The sequence below is a fragment of the Lepisosteus oculatus genome, chromosome 5 (genome assembly GCF_040954835.1).
Source record: "Lepisosteus oculatus isolate fLepOcu1 chromosome 5, fLepOcu1.hap2, whole genome shotgun sequence".
Classification (NCBI taxonomy): Eukaryota; Metazoa; Chordata; class Actinopteri; order Semionotiformes; family Lepisosteidae; genus Lepisosteus; species Lepisosteus oculatus.
In genome coordinates, this window is record NC_090700.1 from 6,757,689 (window position 1) to 6,774,291 (window position 16,603).

The 16,603-nt window shown below is 40.2% G+C and overlaps 1 protein-coding gene across 2 annotated transcripts in view; it reads left to right on the forward strand.

Moving 5' to 3' along the window:
* The window catches only part of kcnj6 (potassium inwardly rectifying channel subfamily J member 6), a 60,917-nt gene extending 44,874 nt beyond the window's left edge, over nt 1-16,043 (forward strand). For both annotated transcript variants that reach the window (XM_015341760.2, XM_006627779.3), the window contains one exon: nt 6,882-16,043. In XM_015341760.2, the coding sequence (XP_015197246.1) occupies nt 6,882-7,222 (341 nt within the window). In that variant the 3' untranslated portion in view covers nt 7,223-16,043. The remainder of the gene's footprint in view (nt 1-6,881) is intronic.
* The last annotated feature ends 560 nt before the right edge of the window (nt 16,044-16,603 follow it).

Here is a 16,603-nt window from a genome sequence, read left to right on the forward strand (position 1 = left end):
TATCACTAGGTTTCCCGAACAGCAAGGGACAACAGCATGTAGCCATTAACAGGAGTGAACTGTTAGTCTTTAGACTGTTAGTCTTCTGCTCATTGAAAACAATGAGCAGAAGAACTGGACTGCACTCTCTACCTGGTGTGACACCACATTGGAGTTATAGAGGACCTTAGATAGATGGAGGCTGCTAAGTGAACCACTCTGGAATACAACTGCCTAGTTAAAAGAGGTATGATCTGTGTGCCTGGTGTTGCAGCAGTTTTCCTGTCAGAAGGAAGATTTCTGAGCATGATTGTGTGCTCTGGGCCAGAGGGATGGGTGACACGTCTCAGTGGCACGACGGGGGGCACTGGGCCTTCAGTCAGAGTTCAGGACTGCTTGTCAGCATGGAGGATGGGGTGGGGGGGGGTGGATTCAGAATCTTAGCAATTCAATAATGTAGGAAACAAGCAGCACATTACGCAGTCTCCCTCTGGGTCTGGAGTTTTTCTAAATGATCCATCTTGATGTTGTACTGCGTATGCTGTTTCAAGCATTGTCATTTTACAGTATGTGGTTTCCGCGCAGTAAGCAGGGAGAGTAACTGAGTCTGTAAACATGCTGTAAGTTTCGTTGCTATGGAAAAAAATCCCACTGGTCTCACGCTTTTGCGGTCTCTGGTTTTTTGAGCACCTACGTGGAGCAAATAATTAGCAATTGTGTTTGCAGTGTGTCTGAAAAAGGGCCTAGTAGAAGCACAGAAAATATTGTTTGGTAAACAGAATACTGACTGATTAACTGCACATGCTATTAAAGACTCATTGACACCAATAAAACTGCAGTTGTTACTATATTTATAGACTTATATGGTAGGATGTCATAATTTAAATTCAATCAGGGTTGCATAATCCATACAGTCAAAGTATACATCTTACTACAGCATGACATCTTCTGATTACATTGTGTTAGTGACTTAAAACAAACCGGGAACACAGGACCATTTCGTAACTCCAGTTATTTTCCAAGATAGTTTTGAATATTTGTTATTATTGATAGGTTCTGAAATCACACCGTTTCGAAAAATAAAACACAACATTTTCTCTGTGTCTCTAAAGTGGTCTCTAATGTCTGGAGAAGTCCTTTGGGCAAGCTGTAAACTCCCAAAATATTGAAGGAGATTAACTACTGTTTAATGTCAGAAACACTGAGGAGAATCCGAGTAAACCATTTTGAATTCGATTTAAAACAAGTTATTTTTTTATGTAATAAGGCCAAAAGCCTGTGGGATCTTCCATTAGAAATATACAAATTTCCTCCGGCTGTCTCTGCCCTTTCTATTAATACCATCACTGTACAGACTGTTGCCGTAGCTCTCTGCCAAGGAATGACACTCAACAAACCGAAGTGTCATAAAAATGTGCAGACGATTTCTGGAGCTTTTTTTTACTTCAAAAGAGAAAAAACATACACCAGGACAACCCCCTGAAGATATAACATCTCATCACCCGATTCTTTTGATTTTTTTTTTCCCCACTTTTCTTACTAAAAAAGCCCGTGGTCACTCTCTTCACCCGGAATCTTTTTTCTGTTTAACGACCACTGCACGGTAACGATAAAGGGATATTGAGTGGATGTCTTCCAGACCCCTTCCTTAATTGTCTTTGTAGGGCGGCACACTGCGGTGAATAGTGTGAAAACAACAGAAACGGCTCCAGAAAGAGGAGAAACACCTGTGGGCGTTATCACTTTAGCTCCCTTGAACTGCAGGCAGCCCCCAGTCTCGTTTCCCTGGCGGCGAAACGCTCCTGTGCTGCTTCATTCCTGCAGGGGACCCTCCGGGGTACGAATAGGGAGGAGGGAAATAGAGGCACGATTTCATTTTGTTCAGCCTTACAGTACCTCCGTATTAGAGGCTCGCTAATTAGAGTCTTTTCATCCGCCAGCCTCGCCGGGACTTGAGATGGTCTCTTGATCAATAAAAAAAACGACAACTTTGGCGCTGATCTGTAGCCCCGTCGCAGCTGTGTCGGTTAGTCCTGTCTTAATCTCTCAAGCTGCCTTTTCCGAAACGCGAGGTGTCTGCGCTCCACAGTTCGTGAGATGCTCCGATTTATGCACCGCTAAAAGTAACTGGATCTCAACAGTAAATCACACAGTTTTATTTCAGTCAGGCGTTGCGTTGTAATATTTCCCTGGTGACATGAGTTTGTGTACCGTCTTGAAGCATTTATTTACATTTATACCCTTTTCCTGCACAGCGTGCACTTTGACAGTTTTGTCCTCCTCGCGGAAACGTTTTGGATTTCCAGACTTTTCTGTGGGGTTAATGAGTTAATGGAATGGCTCCGAAGGTGGAAGATGTTATGTAATGTGTAACATGACAGGCAACATGTGACTTCATACTTGCAGGGTTTTTTTTTTTCCTCCAAAGCACACCCTGTCAGGTCTCCTGAGTGGTCCTGATACAAATACAAGCCTGAGCACAAACACCAGCCAACCAAGCGACCTGGCCTTCAGGCTAGAGGGTCTTCATTGTGTCCGAATCTTGCAGTCGGCTGGAACCTTCAAACCATGACTAAGGATTGGTTTATCCAACCTGGCCTTTTGTTGGAGGCTTACTGTAGGTTATATAAATGTGCTTGGGGTTTACTGTGTGGGTGTTTTTCTCTTCCCTCGCCTCTCAGTGTTATTTTAGATTCTTGCTTTTTAAAATGTTTTTTTTTTCCTCTTTGAGATACCTCCTCTTAAGTGTTTGACAAACAGGGAGATTTTGTTGGGGAATCTGCACTGCATCACACCACGGCGTGGGTTTTCATGCCTGATCCTGAGAGGCGGTGTGTCAGAAGGCTTTTATTCCACCTTTCAAAGACCTAAATCTACTCATTACTGGCTTAATTGGACCAATTTAACGACTTTGCTCACATTGTTCATGTGCTGGTACTCAGAAAAACTCAGACACACCAGCCCTGAAGGATCAGGGTTATACAACATGACACAAAGTTTCATAAAGCTGTTCTTTTTTGTTGAATTCACCTAGAACTGAAACTACGTTTACTTGTGCCCTGGTAATTACTGACTTTCGGACAATGAGTGGATATATATAATGCAGCGGTTCCCAGTCCTGGACCTTAAAACCGGAAGGTTGCCGGTTCGTATCCCGCGGCTGGCAGAGGAATCCTTCTCCGTTGGCCCCTGAGCAAGGCCCTTCACCCCAGCTGCTCCAGGGGCGCCGTATAAATGGCTGACCCTGCGCTCTGACCCCAGCTGTCTCATGGAGAGCAAGCTGGGGTATGCGAGAAGACAAATTCCTAATGCAAGAAATTGTATATGGCCAATAAAGTGATCTTATCTTATCTCATGACCCACACTGGTTTTTGTTCCAGCCTGAAACCTTAGTTACACAATCAAACCCTTCATTGACTTAATAATAAGGTCAATTTGAACCATTTGTTCCCAGCTCTTGAACACATTGAAGCTCTTAAACTATCGCATTTTGTAAGTGAAATAAAATCCCAAACTTGTGACTAGAATCAAAATGCAAAATATTCAACTGAAGCACCTTGTCAGATGAAGTCAGGCTTCACTGATCTGAGGAAGGCAGGAGCGAATGAAGACCCGCAGGTGTGTAGGGGGCACCAGGAAAGGAGCTGTTAGCGCTGGGCATGCTCCAGGTGGCACACAAAGGGCAGTGGTGCCAAGCTTTTCACGCAGCACTCAGTGGCCTGCAGCCAGTGATCGAATCCATAAGACAACCTCGCACAAACACAAACCGCGCTCTGGCTGCTCTGACAATCAAAGTTCCATCTCAGCTTGCATCTGTGCAGTGTCTCCGCAAATTAACACCGAGTCACATTCTGAATCTGCTTGCTGGAATTCCGTAGCAAAGCCCGATGCCCTGGGTGAGGCCAAACTCTAACGAGCCGTGGCCTTTGAAAAAAAAATCGTATTTTACTCATTCAAGAAGGCTGTCTTTGCCTTGGCAAAGAGCAAACATTTTAAGCTTTTGCTTTTCCTTCCCCGTCTACTGTAATTTATGGTTAGTGGTGTTTCCATCCTCTATTAATAATGAAGTGGCCAGAGTTTGTTTAAAGTAAAAGCTTATGAATACATGAAATGCCTCTGAGGCTCCTATAAATTCTATTCTATTCTATTCTGCTCTTATGACAGGTATATTTCAACAAATGCCAGGTATTTCTATATAATAAGACTCGAAATGCTCTTTTCCGGACATTATCTGAGATCATGAGAATAATTGCCTTGATGCTCCTTTTAAACATGACACTCTTAAATAGTTTATATGGTTTCAGCATTCCAACCAAATAGTTAATTGCCCTGAAAGCTTTTTCTAGTGTTTCCTCACTGAAAAAGATAAAGTAAACATTATACAACATTAAACCAGGGCAAGTTACACTTCACCTGATTGTACTGTAAATAATGTACACTAGTTTAAGATTTTAGTTCAAGGTTATTCTGGTGATATTTTTATAGCTCGTTTCTGCTTAATGGCCTGTTGTTTGAACCCCTTCATATATCACTGTTGAAAAAAATTCTGGACTATAAATGGGTCACTTTAAGATGACAAGAACTGACAATTTAAAGTGGTTCTGTTTCATAAATGATTTACTATTCTTTCAAATTAAATGTTGTTTCACTCTTTTATATTGTATTCAGACCCTTGCAGTTTTCACATTTTGTTGCTTTGAAGCTCACAGTCACGACACTTTGAAGTTGCAATTAATATTTTTCTATACACAACCTACTTCACATATTCAAAGCAATCCTTATGCAGTCAACTTCTGTTTTTATCTCTATAGGTTTTGCTGACATTTACTGCAGCTTATGCTGCTTATGCTTATGCTACTGCAGCTAAACCTTAGGAATTTACTGTTTGAAAAAGGGAATATTCAGGTTCTGAATACGTCATTTTAAAAAAGTGCATCATATTGTAATTTTGGAAATGGGACATCATAGGAAAGGTCAGAATTGACTAACACAGGACACTGTAAGTGATATATCACACATAATGGACACATATTAAATACTGAATCCTAGGAATGATGTCTCTGAGTGTGCCATATCTGGTCATGTTGGAAAAGAAGCAACATCTAAAGCAAATCTGCCAAAAGATGAAAATAGTTGCAGAAATAAGGAATTGGCCCAAAATTGAAAGTTTGACGCCTGTCTCAACTTAGTAGGACAGTGATGTATTTTTTTTCCTTTTTATATACTGTAGATAACTCCACATAAAGAAAAATTAATTTGCATTGAATTGGGATGGATAAAGAAGGGGGTTATTTTCTGGGCTTGTACAGGTGTTTATAACTTCCTGTACCCTTGTGCTTGAGAATCACGGAGTATAACGTTTCACAACAATTTATTTGCTGTTATTGTGTTTTATTTTGTTATGAGAATGCAGATTTCATATGTCTTCTATTGCGATTGAATTGTTTTTAAAGTGGAGTGTGTTGTGAAAGATAATACAAATTAAAGACTGATTGACAGACTGACAGATTGGACTATCCTGTATATTATGATGTCTCTTTAATTTTTCACTTGCAATCCTATTAGGCCTATCAAACGATTTTTTTTCCTTTTCCTTTAATAACCATAATAACTAAATATCCAGTACAGGGGAAATTGCTTTTTGAAAATACATTTCTGGGGAGAGTGATTTTCCTTCCAGTGACCCTGTCCAAGCACTGAGATTTCTGTCCTGAAGAAATTATGGTGTTTGAAAATTAATACTTAACTACACTCTAGTGCGTCTAAATCTTTTTGGTGTGTGTAAGGGTTCAACATGACATTTATTAAGTAGTTTTTAGAAAGCTCTTGAAAGTATGCCTTATGATCTCATGAGAAACAGTTACTCATGCATAAAGTGCAAAATTCTTGGCGACTCTGCATAATTCACTCCATCCATTACATCTTTTTAACCCTATTCCTCATCTTAAGGCATGTGTGAAAATGTTGTATCTGCTTTGGTCTCTGGGACAGATGTTTTGTTATTTTACTGACATAACTATTAGCTTTATATTTTAACCCTGTTCTTACGTTCTTTGTTTTTCAACATTTGGAGTCCATCTTTTAATAATTGCTGTCGAGTCCAACATTCAGCAGCTTCATTATCTACTATTGCGTTCTGTGCCTTGTTTCAGCTGTCTTTGGTGAAAAAGCCCACTGAGTTACAACCTGTCTCTTACAACAGATTTATGTGTGTTTGCTGTGTGTGGTTTATACAGCAGAGCAAATGTATTGAAATTAAATTGAACACCCAAGGTCACCCTTAGAGAAGGGCTTGTTTTGATTTTATGGCGCAACGTAAAACAGGTTCATTAAGGACCAACAGAAAATATTGGAGACTCCTCAGACTGGGGAAAAAGACACAGGTTTGTAGACTTGCAATTACTGTCTTTTAAGGTGGGCAAAGAAGGACAATTATCCAGCATGAATAATCTACTGTATGACTGCAAAGACTAGTGTCTTACGGAGGTCTTGTTTAGGAAACAGTGGTACTAAGAAACACAAACACTTCATATGGGGTTTCTGGATGCTGCTGTAAATATTCGCTTAGTCTGGGATTTCTTAAAGTCCAGTGCTTAAGAGGGCTTGTTGTAAACTGGAGAGTTAGCGCCAGCTGGATTCAGGGGTGAACAGGTGTTCAAACAGGAGCTTTGTGAGCTTTTCTTTGCTCTGTACTTGTGATTCACTTTCTGTAAATTAGGTCTGAGACTTTCCCGATCTACAGTAATGAACAAGACAGGAGAAAAAAAATGGATTTCCACTGGCAGTCGGCTTGTGTGAGCTTACCGTCGGGTGCAGCTCGTCTGTTGCATGAGGCACAAACCTGCGGAGTGAAAACGGCTTCCAGAAAATTCACTGCGTTTCCTCTCTCGCTTGCTTCGCAGGGATGACGTGCCAAGCCAGGAGCTCCTACGTGACCGGTGAGATTAAGTGGGGCTACCGCTTCACGCCCGTGCTGACCCTCGAGGACGGGTTCTACGAGGTGGACTACAACAGCTTCCACGAAATCTACGAGACCAACACCCCCGCCTGCAGCGCGCGGGAGCTGGCCGAGATGACGGCCCGGGCCCAGCTGCCTCTCACCTGGTCCGTGGCCAGCAAGCTGAACCAGCAGGCGGCGCTGGAGACCGAGAGGGAGAGCCAGGAGACCCGCGCCCGGGACGGTGGAGACCAGACCGAGCGGAACGGTGACGTAGCCAACATGGAGACCGAGTCAAAAGTGTAGGAGCGCTGGAAGAGGCGGGAACGTCTGTCCGCGGTGTCCTGACGCCACCTGAGAGCAGGGCTGCTCCGACTCAAGGGCAGAGGGTTTCAGTAGTCGCTAGCAGGCTCAATACAAAGGAATGGAAAAACCCGTATCCTAGAGAGGCAAGAGCCATTTCCTTCTTTACACGGCAAACGTCACCCCCGTGAACAACTAAAAGACGACAATCCGTCAGACTTGAAGGCCCAGCAATCGCATGCATTGATAGCAAGGTTGTTTCTAGAACTTAAAATATATATATATAATTTTTTAAATTCAAAGGTCTAACCTATATATATACGTATATAAATATATATTGGGGCATTTGCATTTGTATTTTTTTGTATATATATATTTCAATACTTGTTCTTAGCCAATGACTGGGAGGATGTGTTACTGATACTTGAGTGTGTGGTACCTAGCTGTTTGATTCCAAGTTGGAGAGGAAAGCTTCCTGTAAATATGCCTTATGTAATATTTAAGCTTTCTTTACATTAGAGTTTTTTAAAAGACAAGCATGTACAAAACTACTGTAGTTAAACAATTCTATAAAATGTACATATAATGTAAGTAGTATATGCTAGAAAAGAATTCTCTAAAGTATTGGATGCAAAAACTATAGATTAGACCATTCTTCTGGGATCTCTGCTCTAGCTGAAGCAGGAGTCTTTAGTAGTGTGTCTGACCCTGGCTGTGCATGTCCTCTTTGTATTCTCATATCCAGTCCAGACACTGTGTATGTTTCTCATTGTATCTTTTAGGTTAGTAATTATGATTAGTTGCTTTCTTGTCATACAATCAGTGCAAAGTGTTTTCAGTTAGAAAAAATGCAACTAAATTGTGACATTAGCCACCCCCATTTTATTTTATTACCTGAAGCAAGGCGTCAGGAGAAATGTTACTGAGCTGACCCCCTCCATACACACACTGTAATGTGGTTTATGTTTTTAAGCTATGCCTTGCTTTCGCCAAAATCCTGCACCCCTTTTGGAGCTTAAAATTCCTAAGTCTCTCCCTGCCATCCACGTCGTAGCTACTGATTGGTGAAAGAATGCTGGTCATGCACCCAAGTATGAGCCCTTTAAATTCAAGTTTATGCCTTTAACTTGCTCCACCTGCTGGTGTAGGAAGTTTTCTTTGGAGAGCACTTTGACTGCAAGACTTTGGATGCACACATGATCACAGTATTTCAACATTCAATATTAATAGGCAAAGGAATGACGAGTCGTGAAAACCCATGCAGAATTTTGGAAAAACTGCATGTTGGCAACATGTTGGGAATGTTTGTCATTTCCTTTAATGTACTGTACAGAATGACAATAATTTACATGAAAACAGTTAATGGACTGCGCAGAGTTTTGCAGGAGGAGTTCTGTTAATAGTGGCACAGAATATTGTTGTCTTTAGATTACAGAAGGTGGAGACTGCCATGTACTGTTTACCAAAAGGCTTAGTGATGGATGTAATTTACCAGCAGGTGCAACTAATGTCTTTCACTTATCAAAGCTTGTAATGTGACACTCCTCAAATAGTGCTGTCAAACACTCAGACATGTGGAACTCAAAATTATAGCGGAACTGGCTATGTTGTCATCTATTATTAGCAAACCTTCAGCGGGAGAAAGTCACCAGCTCATTCTTTTATAAATATATTGACATGGGATAGAGGCAGTTATGGAAGGAATGTATATAGATAATAAATTTGCCATTAAGCTTATTTATCTTTATTTTCAAATGAAAATATCATTGAACAATACCCAGTGGTCACTATAGCACAAAGAACAACATCCAGTGATCACTGTAGTATAGTGATCACAATATCAAATTTCTTGTTTTCTGCCCATCCTACAATGTGCAAAACCACAAAATGAAGGTCAACCAATACTATATATCTTATACAGGCTCATTTGGTATCTGAGCAGCTACTCCGTCATGGTGATTCCTATGTCTCTAAGGCCGTTATTAACTAGCATGGATCATGGGAGTTGATTATCACTTGTCCCTACAAGATTGCATTGCCTGTGAATGCATTTCCTTAGTGAAAAGAACCATTTTACACTGCTGGATGGATCAAGCTCAGCGTCTCAGTGCCCATTGTCCTGCACAGAGACACTGAAAGTAGTCATCCGGTCCATGGTTCATTTTCATCAGGGGGAATTCCTGTTTGGTTTGCTTGGAGTAAATGAAGATTCCCGTGTCAGTTCCAGACCACCCACATAACACAACTGAAAAGTCCACTTTTTCTGCACAAAAAAAAACTCATTTTACCAAGAGAAGCTGTCTTACCACAGACATTTTTAGAAGATATTCATTTTCTCAAAATATGTATTTTACTCCACTGTCCTGTACGTTATTAGAACATTGAGAAATGTTCATCACAGGGCTCATTGAAATATTTACTTTCATACAGACCATTCATTTTTTGGGGGGGGTTTGAATGTTGTCTTTCTCAAAGAATCACGGCACCGATACATAATTCCTTAAATTAAATTAAAACTGTCATTTTGTGACCCATTTTTCTGTTTGTGCTTTTCAAGTAAAAGCTGCAGTCCCATCTCTTCCTTTAGGTTTAGAGCTCTGCTTTTTATTACCATGTACCCCACGGGCCCGGTTGATTATTTTCATTAAAAACAGTGTGCATTGCTGAAGAATCTTTCTGGATTGAAACCCTTTTCATGTATGCATTAAAATTGTTGTAATGCATACTCATGTATTGTAAAGTGTTTTTTTGTTTGTTTAAATGGCAATCTTACTGGTCCTGAGAAACTGAACCAGCAGTCCCTCTTCCTGGAGAATACAGGACTCGGGGGGGACGCAATTCTGCTCAAAGTTGAATATTTTCCTAGTCTCCATCACAGCTCTTAACAGGTCAAAGGTATTTTTTTTTCCCCATTCACCCTCATGCTTTCTTGATGCATTCAGTAACATACTGTAGCAGACGGTTTTTTAAGCGTCGTTTAGAGTCTCAATGCTGAAGGCTGCCCTCAATTACAACAGGGTGACACGATTGAGTGATTAAACGGAAAAAAATAAGGCGAGTAAACTAGAAAGGTATGATAAGAGTTCAAATCAAATTTGTTCCTTTAAGCTTTGTGTTCTGTCATTTTGTTTTCTTCTTCTTGACAGTTTAGGAGTTGAAAACTAACGAAACAATACAGCACTTTGGGGCTGCTATCAGCAGGCCATCTTCTTGATCCAGTGAGACCATTCCTCTTCCTTTAGAGTTTAATTCTCTGTCCTGCTACTCAAAAGGAAATTGCTCATTATTTGGATTGTTTTTTTTTTGTATGACGATTTTCAATTCCCAGTTGAAAATCGAGTTTTTAATTCAGGAGAACTTCCAGTTTCTTGGTAGCTCCGTCTGTGGTTTCCTTTACGATTGGAAGATGGTACAGTACTGTATCTTTCTGAAGAAGTATAGTTAAGGGATTTTTTTTTGCTTGTTCTGTGAATCTGTCATGATCTTTTTACGTGTAATTTTAAATCGTGAGGTAATACACGTCTTTGTCATCTATTTAAATTTATTTTGGACTTTGAGAATGTATATTTATCTGTACAATTATTACAGAATATTTTATATTTTGTAGCTACCCATTGTTGGCTTTCAGTTCTCAAGTTTGTTCACACATTTATTTAACCCCAACAGAAAGCACCCTGTCACCAACAGATTAATTTTAGGATTTTCATGTTTTGAATTTGGACACAATGGGGCATTAACAGTGAACCACAATGTTTCTTTTAATGTGAATTGAACATAGTCTTAGTCAGCAACTGGAAATAAAGGAAAATTGTGGACTTTTTTGTAATGAGAAATGAAGTACTCATTTTTATTCCTGGTATAGCCACAAAATTGCAGGGATCGTCAAAATGTTTTATTAATATTGTTCAGCTACTCCTTATTCTTGATATTAGAATTGTCATCAGTAGGCGTTAACTCTTGCGTTGCTGGACTGTAGCTTATGTAAACCTGTAAAACAGTAGTACTAAAAGCAAGAGAGGGTGCTTTATGCAACAGTCCATGTTTTTGTTGTTTTACCATTTTTTTATTTGGTAGGATCAAAATATGTATTTATACACAGAGCCAGGAACCGCACAGTCTTGAGTATTGATGTGAAGTCACGTGATCTGCTGGGTGGGTTGTGGGTAAGAGTCCTGCTATGTTTTAAATCACTGTTACTGAGATTCTTGAAGTAGAATAGCTACGACTTGACAGTTGCTTCTCCCGGTCAGATGCAGGTTGGCAGAGCTCAAACACAACCTCCAGAATCCAGGAGGAGCCGAACAATGAGGTGCACTGGGAGAATGAAGATGCTGCTTTAATGGAGTAAGAGAAGCATCAACCCCCCCCCCAGCTTGTTAAAACACATTAATGGGCCTTTCCAACCTGAAGCAAAATCAAGGGGGAAACTGTAAAACTGGTGGGCTATGAAACTCTGTTTCATCTTCACTGTATTCCTGTGGGTCATCGAAGGACTGCACCAAATTCTCAGGGTTATATTCTATTTTCGGTTTGTCTTATATCGCGAACTAGGAATCGAGTCTCAAACTGTTGAATGCAAAGATTTCTGGAAGAGAGTGTACATATGTGGGTGAGGGGTTCTCGTTGTTGTAACCCTGACTTAAAATTATGCGCTTCTTACCTTCTGTTAAAAAATGATTTTGCAAAACTGCTGTGCGAAATGAAGGTGAATTGGAAGTCTACGCTAGAGGCTCGAGAGTTGCGGTTGAGCAGCAGACAGATGTTCAGGCAGGTTCAGTGCGAGTTACCATCGGTCTTGGGAGAGGGATATTTTCACTGCATTGAGGCCAAAGTAAATTTTGCTCAAGATTTGGTTTTAATCTGTAAGCCGACATAGCACTACAAAACAAGTTTAGATCCTCTCTCAAACCCTGCTGAACAAACCTTGCCGTTTGCCTCGCATAAATTACAGTGAGATTTTTTTCCCCAGTTTAATTTAGCCATAGTGGCATTGCTTGCACTTGTATTCCATTCATATACATTCTCGAGCCCCACTAATTTTTTAATCGGCATTCCTCAAGTAGTTGGGGGTCTTGGAGTTTAGTCAGATGCCATTTTCCTACTTCCTAATCAGATGTATTGGAATATTTTTGTATTTTGTTTAAGCAATAATGCCCTTTGTTGGGTGGTGAACCATTGGACAACCAGAATGGGGGAATGTCAGCTACTATCAATCTAATGAGATTCCTAATTAGTCCTGTATTGCTTGTATTACTAAGAACAGATTTTAATTACAGTTAATCATAAACTAAAAGCAAGTTGGATAATTGCTTAATATCAGAGCACTTTCACCAAATTGCGTTTGTGGGTTTTTTTTAATACCCTTATTATTAGGAACAGAAAAAAGCACAGTAACTGCAGCCCACAGTTGCTCATAATAACCACTGCTCTCAGCTTGCTTGATTTATATTCAGATTATCCAAGAGGGAATCTCCTCTAACCAGCATGGCAAATAAACCCCTGTCAGAACCCGTACTGTATTCTTCCCTAACACAGGATTAGGCTCATTTAAAGAGCAGAGATTTGTTCCATGCTGAAAAGCAAAAAGAAAAAAAAACATACCATTGTGGCTGTGTAGCCTCTTCTTCAGAGCTTTTCAACACCCACAGGAGTTCTCCACAGCTGAAACTTGTGATTTTTTAAGAGTGGAATTAACCTCTACCATTTTCTTTGCAGATTTCATACTAGAACAGCTCCCTCCTCTAACCACTTAAGTCCCAGTCAGCTAGACAAGCAAGACATGTGAGTTTTTCTGCTCAATGAGCTGTGGGAATAAATGTACTTGATGAAGGGTGGGGGGGTTATTTTGGAGATCAGTGCAGGATGAAGCTACAGATTTCATACTTTAAAGAGATCATCTTGACTGATTGAACCAAAAGCAAGATGGGTGGCATGATCACCATCCAGGTGGGGCTGCACATTGGTGGTGGTGGAAGGGAGTCCCCATTACCTGTAAAGCACTTTGAGTGGAGTGTCCAGAAAAGCACTATATAAGTGTAAGCAATTATTATTATTATAATCACCAAACATGCCAGGGACTGCTTATTAACCAAAAACAAATCCTGTGTATTTCGTGAAGTACAAATGCAGCTGTTGTGGTATCTTCAGTGCTGCATGAGACTGCGCCTTGCTACCAGAGTGCATATAATGTAAAATAAATCAGACTTCATTTCTATGACAGATTTGGCAGTCCAGCAGTACCCACTTTGACAAGTCAAACAATGACATGTGAAAGTGCTATGTTGACTGCATTTAAAATCTGGATAGCAATTCTAGAAGGACAGAGCTTTATTTTGTATGTCACACTATTAAAATGGTGAACACAAAACCAGACATTTTCTTGGTTTTATTTCCTTATCAAAATGTCTGTCTTTGAAGGTTCTAAGAAATGTATTACAGTTTGCCTGTGGGACAGAACATTTTTCTTTAAGTACTGGCAGAATAACAGTACCAGATTTCCTTCAAAACACACATCTGCCTTTTTATTTGTATGCTGAACTTGAATGTTTTATTTTATTTCCTTTGATGAAAGGCAGGCATTTGGTCTCTTCTGCATTAATATCTTCCTGACACCTGTGACAGGTTAATAAATTGAACAATATGCCTATTACTTAAGTCTAACATTATATGTGGAGATTATTATAAGGCACATCATAGATTCCAGATACTTCATTTCACTCCTGCCACAAAATTCAACATATCCAATGCAATCAAATCTGCTGTACATTCCTCATGAGAAAAAAATCTGATTTGATACTAGTTTGCAAAAGAATCCTGGATAAGAAACAGTTTGACCAAAAACCGTTCAAAATATATACTGTGTTATACTGAAATTTATGCTGGAAAAATTCATTTTCAGGTAACAGTTTCTGTCTTTCAGAGCAAATATATCGTGGTTTGTTTTTTTTGTTGTTTTTTTGTGTGTTGTCCACTGGAAAGCCTGTATCTGTCTGGATGTTGTGAAACAAGCAGCAATGAAAACCTTAGTTAACCACATTGTCATACTGTTAAACGTGACATTAAATATTCGAGTTCTTTTGTCATGGCGAAAAAACGACAGGCTGGATGTTGGAGGTGTGGAAGTGTATTCCAGGAATGCTAGTCATCTTGAGTTCTATTTCCACATTAATTAATCTGAGTAAAATTGTGACTTTATAAAGGCTACAGCATAAGGGAAAATGAGCGTGTAAAGACCCTCTAAAAAGAGACAAAAAGCTGATAAACTGTCATCCTGCTATGAGAAACCGGGCCTGGTGAAGTATGTATTCGTTTTTCATGCTGCAGGGAAAGTCCTTATAGTAAATGGCTTGAATTGAAAATGCTCTCTCCGGCCCTTTTCCAGATGCATGGATAAACTATAAGACACTTTAAAACACAAAGCTGGGGTTGCCTTTTTTTGTTATAAAATATATATATATATATTTTGTACCGATGAACTGAGAGAAAGGAATTGGGATGAAATGTTTGAAAAAACAAACCTGTTCCCTCCCTCTTGTCCCACAGTGTTAACTTCACTTTTCTTATACTATTTACAAAGGAAATGAGATTCCCTCAAAAGAGGCTACACAGCAATTGGGAAATAATCTGTTGAGCTATATCTATGATTTATTATGGACTGTGGGACTCTTCTTTTCCAGGTTGGATTATGTGTGATTTTGCACTGAAATCTGACAGCTGTGGGTTCTTCAGTAGAGCTGATGTACAGCGATCGCTACTGAGGTTTTAAGATGTGCAGCATTTCGCCGTTTAAACTCAGCTGGGAAAGATACCGATGATCCCCTGTAGTTTAATCTGCTGCTCCATGTTGCACTGCTGCTCACCAGAAAACTGCCCATATCATCTCTTCAATATTTCAATGAGAAACCTCTCACAAAGGCAGCAGCATAACCCAACAACGAAGTAATTCAATCCTGGGATTTTCCAAACTTTATTATACTCTCTTGTGCTTCTAATTGGGTGAAATACCTAACTGTAAGAAAGAGGGATGAAAAATGATGAGGAGAGCACTTCAGATTTCAACAAGAACTCCAGATGGCCACTTTATTTAGTCATACTCTCCAAAGAGTTTCAGTAGCAGTCCACGACACACAGTTATCAAGAAATTGCGCAAATCTCTAACCTCCTTCCACCACACTGCCTACTGTACGTGCTGCCTGTGTCCTAGTTCAGACCCAGACTGAGGTCCGACAGCAGTGGGCTTTAGGGAGGGTCACGTGGTCGAGTCTGGGTCTGCGGCCGACTGGGACGGGAGGTTTCTCGGGCAGCGCCGTCCAAGTCGGCAACGGCTCTCGTAACCCCCGGCAGCCACAGGTGTTACGAGCCGAGACGTGAAAAAACGCAAATGCAAACTTCAAATCGGGTGGGTTGAGCCACAAATGTCGCTAAATTTGCTTTCGGAATGCACAAGCAGCAAACGACCGATGAGTACATTTAACAGCTATTCATCTTAAAGATGAGGGATGAGTATGACGGGGAAAAAAAAAAAACCGAATTTTTCAGTAATACAGTTTGAAGACCCGCATTTTTAAACGCATTACGAGTCCGTTCACAACCCCACTTCTCTCGCATGTGAAGAAAGTTTTTTCCCCTCGGTTTAGCCTGTGGGACACCAGGAAGTACAGGGTTTGTCTTTTGTTTCCGTTTACGACCCTTTCAAGTTATTTTGTCAATGTTTCTGTGCACGAGCAATGGAATGAAAGCATGTTTTGTACGAAAGCAGAATAACTGTATAGAAAAACTCAAACGATTCCAGTGCCAAATTTTTAAATAAATTGATATGTTTAAACAGACGTATTCCTTCGTTCCTTTGTTTAAATACGATTAAAGCATAAAAAACCGGCATGTCTTAACGATTGAAGCGTGGGCATTATATTTTGATATTAACTGCACCAAATTACCGCTTTGATTGAATTTCACAAAAGACGCTATTGTAATCATTCAAGTGGTTACAGATCTTTTTTTTAAAAAAAAAACAACAAATCGGATGTTATCACGCAGACAAGTCCATAGTGATTTACAGATGCTGAACAGCGCAGGTTTGGAGACTTTTCGCTCGTCTCGGGTGTGCTGCAAGCATGGCCTTTCGCTTCTTAACACTTTTGTAATGTTTTCACCGTGCGGGAAAACTATTTTTCACATAATTCACAGGCTTTGTAACGACACAGTTGCAATATGGGTACTTCACGGGCAAGATGTATGAAGCCTGATGTAGTGGCAACACGTCAGCTATTTCTAAAGTATCTCGGGAGGACGATAAGTTACCGAAAGCAACGAGTGTGAGAGCTTTGCCACATTTCCTTCTGAAAAAACGCCAGGAGGCCGATTTTAGTTCACAAGCAGTTGCCC